We start from the raw sequence: 7,011 nt of genomic DNA, 5'->3' as shown, positions 1-7,011 counted from the left end.
AAAAAAAAAAAACTATTATTATGATTTTTTATTATCCACTATATAAAGAAAAAATAAAAATGAGAACAGTGGCAAAATAATTGTGTTGAGAGACTTAAAAAAAAACCAAAACAAGAAAAACAAAAACAAACCCAACACCTGAGGGGGGCATGGTGCCTGCATTTGCTGTCTGCTCCCATGCTGGAAGCCTGCGCTGGTCTCTCGGTATTGCAGCATCCCAGTACTGTTCTGAAACRCTCGGTGTGTGATAGGATGTTATTTTTCTCCAGTGTAATGTTGTGATTGCTACCTGATCCATTTCCAGGGACTTCATATAAAATAGAGGTGGTCCATCTTGTTTGATGTATTTGCCTAAAAAAAACAGTGGTGTTTTTTTTTTTAATTTAAATTCCTAGCAACTGTAACTAATGTGATGAGTAGCACATGAAACAAGGAGGCTCCTTCAGTGATGCCCTCCTTAAAAACCTGTCATCTGAACTTTTTAAAAATATATATATTAAAAATATTTTTAAAGCATTTTAAAACGTGTGTGTGTGTGTGTTCCAAGAAGGAACATTTGTATTTGAAAACGATCCTGGAGTGTAATTTAATCCTAAAACCCTAGCCTTTGTGTATATGGTAAATGTTTGTATTTTGCTGTTTCTGTTTTTGCTTTTTAGATAAATAAACTGTATATGAATATTTTTAAGTCATCTTTGCTTTTTTTAGATGAGTTTGTAATCACCTTATAACGGAAAATAAAACTTTCCTTTATAAACTAGATGCACTCTCTGCTCTTTCTGTTAGATCATTGAGTCCMWTGACTTTAGGCACGTGTATTGCATKTTTCAACAAAATTTTGGGGAAGCCCTGGCACCAAGGTTCAGCCCCACTGCCTGCTGCACCGGGGCTGTCGGGCACAGCACGCGTGGCCTGGCCATCGCCCCTTCCCGCGCCCCCAAAWTCCTGGGTTTGGGCCCTGTGGCAGCTGCAGCTGCGGTGCCGGCACCCGCCTGGCAGCTGCTGCAGAGCCTCGCGCCGCTGCTTGCGCACACCGAAACGCTGCGCCCAGCCGGCAAAGCCAGGCTGCACGAGCGCCTGCACCCTTGGACCCCAAGCTAGGGTGTTGCTACATCCAGCTTTCCTATGATGCACCTTGAAGCAGGAGGACTTTTATTTATTTTTAATTGTTTTTGCTGGGGGGCATTTGGTTGTTTTCTGGTGGGTGAACAGGACTTTGAGGACTCTGTGGGGGACTTCCCGCACCAGCGATGCTAAGCCTGGGCTCAGCAGCTTAAGACTGGCATAGCCGGCAATCGCTGTGTGCACTGGAAAAACTCAATAAATAGAAAGAAACTAAAATTATGCACAACAAGCTGCTGCAGAAGGGCTCCCTGGGGGGCTGGTGGCTGCAGCAGGGTGACTGCTGCCGCGGCRGGGGGGACATGCTGCACACGAAGGCGCCCGGCGGTGCATACCAGGCGGGCAGCACCGTGCCGGCCTTTCGCCCGCGGCGCGGGGCACCGGGGACGCACGCTGCCCCCGCGTCCACCTCCGAGCAGCTTCGGGGATCCGGGCCGGCAGTGCCAGGAAAGGCTTGGTTACGGCAATGATTCGTCGCCCCAGGAGCCTTTCCCCGCGGAGCGCCACGGCCGCGCGCCCGCCGGCCCGTTACCCGCTGGCGGACGGAGGGCTGCAAGCGGCGGCRCCCCCGGCAAAGCTGCCRCCTGCCCTCTCCCCCCTCAAAACCRGCAAAATCTGGGGCAAATCCGCCCTCAAAGGCCGGGGAAACGGGGCTGGAAGCAGAGCGTCTCCTCCACTGTCGCCCTCTAGCAGAAAGGGATGCGAGAACGGAGAGGCAGGCGTTTCATCTGCTTTTATTTAATTAAAAAAAAAAAAAAAGGCAAAGTCATCGCAATCCCATTTAAATACAGAGATTTACAAATAGGTCCAAAACAGGACTAAAATATTCTTTGAAATGCTGTACTTTTAAATATTGTGCTTTCATAGATACATAAGAAAATTAGCATATAAAAATACTTTACAAGGAATACACTCTAATATATGGATAAAAATACACATTTAAGTAATGCATTTCCTCTTAATATCATTCAAAATGCATAGGAAGGGATACAAGGACCAAGGTTTTCTTCCTTTTCTTTTTTTTAAAGCCTTTATTAAAAGTCTTCGTTAAAAACCTACGAGAAGCCRCCGCGAGCTTCCGCTGCTCAGAATATTGCATATAAAAACTCTTTCGGCCGYGCTGCCTATGCTCCACAGTGTCGTTAGGGCACGTTACCTAGTAGCGGCAGCGATGGTTTGGGATACTGCATCCTCCGAGGGAAAACGGCGACGACGACGACCAACGGCTGCGCGGGGGCCGCCGCGGAATAAAGTGCTGACAGGCGAACGGCGGCGAGGAGGCGCCGGGGGCTTCRCTTGCGGAGGGAGGGAGACGAGGCAGGGGGGAGGGCGGCCGCCGAGGCAGAGTCCCAAGCGGCAAGGCCCRAACGAGCAAGGCGGCCAGGGCTTTGGGCAGGGGTCCGGGGCCTGCAGCACCGCACGCGGGCGGGCGGGCGAGTGGCCGCCGGGTGCCTTTGGAGCAGCGCTGCCCCGCGCCCGGAGCGCAAGGGGCTGCGGAAACCAACTCACAGGGCGRGGGGGGGCCGCTCTGAGGGGACGCTCTGGCCACAACAGTAAAGTCCCTTCGGTCTCGCTCTACGCGATTAACCAAGCGAATGAGAAAAATAATAGCACCACGGTGTGTCTGCAGGGCGGCCGGGACCGTCCGGCCYGGGGGGCGTCCGAGGCCAGGAGCCCGCGGCTGCAGCACGCCCGGTGCCGGCAGCCCCGCACGCTCCCCCAGCTCCACTCRGGCCTTCAAAGCGGCGCCAGCCCCCCCACAGCTTAGGGTACACGCAGCGTTTACAAATACCAGTGCAAAACGGGGGAAACACCCCGCGCACCACCGCAGCGCGGCAGGGCGCCGTCCGCTCGCTCCTCAGAGGGGCTGCGCGCTCGGCGCGGCCTCGGCGCCGGCGGCCGCCCGCCCCGGCGGCTCCCCGGCGCCCTCGCGGGCGGCGCCGGCGGCCAGCGCCAAGGGGTTGCGGCTGATCACCAGGTCCAGCTTATCTCCAGCCTCAGAAATCAGCGGGACGGCCAGGCAGCAGTCAAAGTCCCTGGTGCGGACGCGGTTCACCTGCCGGGATGGATTTAGGAGGTGCCATGGGGAGGAACAACAAAAAACACCATGTTTGTTAGTCAGAAAACGTCAGGCGGGCGTTAAACCCGCACCTGTGAAAACACATAACCCGAGGGGCGTCCCCGCGCCAGGCCGGGCGCCCTCCGGCACCGGCGTCCCCGTCCCTGGTGGGGCAAGAAACAACGCAACGGCTGGGAGGGGAAGGGGAAAAGGCCTGGGCCAGGCACAGATCTTGGCCCTGGGTGTCCAGGGCAGTATTAGAGCAGATAAACTCTGCAGGGCTCAAAATCAATTCTGCAGTTCAAGCCTGCGAGAGAAAGGTGGTCGTTTTCCACTTTTTTTTTTTTTTTTTTTTTTTTTTTTTTTTTTTTTTTTTTTTTTTTTTTTTTTTGCCCTTAAGGGCTTTGTTGGCCTTAAATCTGTGATACAGGTACTCAGCACCTAGCAAACACACACAGTTCAGACCCTCGGTCTTAAGCCCASTGCTTTCCAGTTTGGCCAGCAGCAGCCTTTAAGAGCCTGTGCAGACTACAGGCAGTAAATCAGAACTAAATTGAACAGATTCTTTTTCTCCTCTCCCCATTTACAGCCTTCGTTTTGGGGGAGTCTGGGTGCACGTTCACACGAACGGTGCAGAAGCTGCAAATCCTCTCGGCAGGACCCAGCCATGAAAGCTTTTCCCCGCTGTCTCTTGCAGAACTTCAAGCACGTTTCAAGGCTAGGGCACCTGCAYGAATCGCCTCAGCTCTCCTGCCTACAGCTCCCAAAGCGCCTGGGCTCGGGGCCAGGAGAGCCCTGGGGCAGGGGGGACTAGCAAACAGCATGGGGAGGGGAAGCAGGGAAGGGAGAAAGGAATTTCCCACCCGCCTTCGGAGCGAACATAACCCCTGGGGCCAGGCTTTGCTTCCTTTGCTGGATAAGGGCTAGATGAGCCCATGCAACCTTTGCACCCCAAACCCTTCCCCAGGCTCAGGCACACCCACGGAGCTGGGCTCCCACACAGTTGAGCTGCCCTGGTCCCACCACCAGCTCCTTACAGAGACGTGACTAATGACAACTTCCAGATCACATGCGAACAAGGAGAGACAAGACACGAGCTTGCTCTACGCCAGGCAGGCAGCTCCAGTGCAGAAGTCACATTAGCGCAATACCACGCTCCAGCTAATCCATCTAGCCGAGGGGCACAGGGTCTATTAGCAGGGACGCGGGGCTTCGCTAGCCTTCAGCGCTGCAGCTTGCTTGCGGGCAGATCGTCGTGCCCACAGTTAGCAGCAGAGCGAAGCGTCCTCAGCAATGCATCGCTGTGCTTCTTGCTTGGAGGTGCCTGCGCCAGGTCTGCAAAGCCCTCATTCAGCGCAGCCGTGCACGTCAACGTGATGACAATTGCTGTGTCCTCTCGTAGGTGTAAATCGTGCGGTGCAGCATGTGGAAGCGGGGGCTCTCAAAAGTCTCTGCTCTGCTCCATTTAGGATTTCGGGCACACCTCCCAGAGCACTTGGCACTCACAAAGAGCGACACGTCCAACATTCAACAGAAAGGCAGCCCAGAGCCTAATTAGCTTCTTGTTCATTCTTGCACCATCTTTTATTTGAAGCCGAGAAGGAATAATTGTATAGCAGCCAACTGGCTAGAGACCATAACAAGCTTAAACAAGGTTTCCCACAGTGCTGCCAGTCCTCCAGTTACCTGATGTACATAATATATTGGCTCTACTCCTACTGCTAGCAACCCCCATCAGAAATTAGTAAAACTAAACATCCTTCTGACTGTTTCCAAATATGGTCACAAGATCTACATTTCCAAATGGCAATTTTTCCATTGGGTTGTACTTTCTCGTTCGCTATTTGAGTTGCCCTAAAGATAAAATACTTTTTTCCCCATCCATGTAAAGTTCCTCTTCAATCTCTGAAACTCATCCTGCTCTTACTCTCCTTCTGGTAGTTAGATATGCCCAGGTTTTATTTACTACAGACTGTGCTTTTGACCAGAGTTTTTATTCGGTTTCTGCATCAGTCATTTCAGATCAAGTATCTTTCGAAGAAAAATATCCACGAAAAACACTTTGCTTGAAGGACGTTTCCTAGAAAACTCCTTGAGTTGTCAAATGCATGCAAAGAACTTCAGTGGACACCACTTAATTCCACAGGGGGCTACACAGGAACAAATATTGGTCAACACAGTCTGGTTCATCCAAAAAATTACCCTCTTAAATAACAGAAGAATGGACTCAGGGTGAGGGGGAAAGCAACAAGGCTTTTTGTTTGTCTATTTTTTGAGCTGCCACAGTTCAAAAAGAGCAGGACTGGGATCGGCTCTGTATGGAAATGCTCCCTGGAATAGGTGTAGTCTACAGTTCAAACCACTTCTGCTATCTAGTGATTTCTTATTATAAAACACAGGTCTCAGTGAGAGCTTGGTGGCTAGGTGCTCACCTAGTTGGCTAACTATTACCTTTCATTAAAGTTAGTGTTGCCATGGATGGTTCTCACTTTTCTCTTCCTCTCAGCCACTCATTCACTCCGTCCCAGCCTCCAGAACTGCATTTTGCATTTATTACCTGAAGGACTCTGTCATATGGCTTGAGGCCACACTGATCTGCTGGTCCATCCGGACGGACCATATTTACATAGACACCTTTTTCTAACAGGCCATCTGACACGCTGAATCCAAAGTCTTCACTCTCTGGGTCTTTGTGGAGCGTCATCTAGAGGGATAGAGCCAGAGAACGCAAGTTTTAATACAAGGGAGGCAGGAAGAGACGTTGGGTGGTGGCCACAGGTAACGTGTGTGGTACTACAGCAGTCCTGCTCTTAGTGTCCTGGGGAGACTTTGCTTAGGCTGAGCAGCTAATATAGATTCAGCCTTATTTACCAGTTGCCAGCAGCTGATATAGACCACAGAGACATGCACTTTGGTGATCAGCAGATAACCAATCACTCAACAGGCCTTTTTCCTTTGGTTGAGGAAGGAAATGCAAATAGTGTAGTACAAACTGGGCTGCTTTATTTCACCCAAGAAGTGGRCAATGGTGGTCAATTATGCAAGTGTTACTAGTGGAGCATTGTCCTCTCAGGCACAACTTAGGCTGTGCATCCCATGCACACGGGACTGGCACATGAAAAATGAAGTGCTCATGGGGAATTTTCAGCACAGTGTGTTAAATGTGCAGACAGTATGTCACACAGCCAGAACATCTAAACTGCTCCATTGTATTCAATAGTTCTCTTCTGAAACTTCCTATAAGTAAGTGTTGACTAACTGAGGACAAAAACTGGGTAACTTCATCCCTCCTCCCTTTAAAGCCTAGCAGCCACAGATACAGCCACATCAGCCACATTTTGGCTTCATTTAAAGAAAAGATGCACTGCTGGAAGCATATCTTGTCATGGGGAGGCATGGGCAACTGATTCCCAGTACCACCACATTCTTCCCTTAGCCTCCYAAGGACTGGGAGTGTATCTCTACCCGTGAGGCTTCGCCTTGCCCACTGCACTGTGCTCTTGGCTCGGAAAGCCTCACAGATGCGTAGTCCTCCGACAGGACAGTGCCCAGAGTGGCACAGAGCAGCAACAGAGCAGCTTGTCTGGCCTGAATCTCATTTCCAAACATGGCCAGTACCAGCTGCTCCACTGGAAAGAGCAGTCACCCTACAACATGCCTAATTACACAATTCTCCTCCTTCAGGTATAGAAGTTTTATTTAAAGACTCTGTTGCCATGCCCTAAAGGACAAGAGCCAAAAAAAGAAAAGAAAAGAAAAGAAAAGAAAAGAAAAGAAAAGAAAAGAAAAGAAAAGAAAAGAAAAGAAAAGAAAAGAAAAGAAAAGAAAAG

The 7,011-nt window shown here is 50.7% G+C and overlaps 1 protein-coding gene across 1 annotated transcript in view; it reads right to left on the bottom strand.

Moving 5' to 3' along the window:
* Nucleotides 1-1,840: 1,840 nt before the first annotated feature.
* GRIP2 (glutamate receptor interacting protein 2) overlaps nucleotides 1,841-7,011 on the bottom strand; it is an 88,835-nt gene continuing 83,664 nt past the window's right edge. Inside the window, exons 23-24 of the mRNA XM_085324713.1 lie at nucleotides 5,739-5,885; nucleotides 1,841-3,178 (exon numbers count right to left, since the gene is read on the bottom strand). Coding sequence (XP_085180839.1) covers nucleotides 2,981-3,178; nucleotides 5,739-5,885 — 345 coding nt within the window. The 3' untranslated portion in view covers nucleotides 1,841-2,980. The remainder of the gene's footprint in view (nucleotides 3,179-5,738; nucleotides 5,886-7,011) is intronic.

This window comes from Rhea americana, unplaced genomic scaffold, assembly GCF_003343005.1.
Source record: "Rhea americana isolate MKP2758 unplaced genomic scaffold, rheAme1 scaffold_120, whole genome shotgun sequence".
Taxonomy (NCBI): Eukaryota; Metazoa; Chordata; class Aves; order Rheiformes; family Rheidae; genus Rhea; species Rhea americana.
This window is presented reverse-complemented; position numbering and strand designations above follow the sequence as displayed.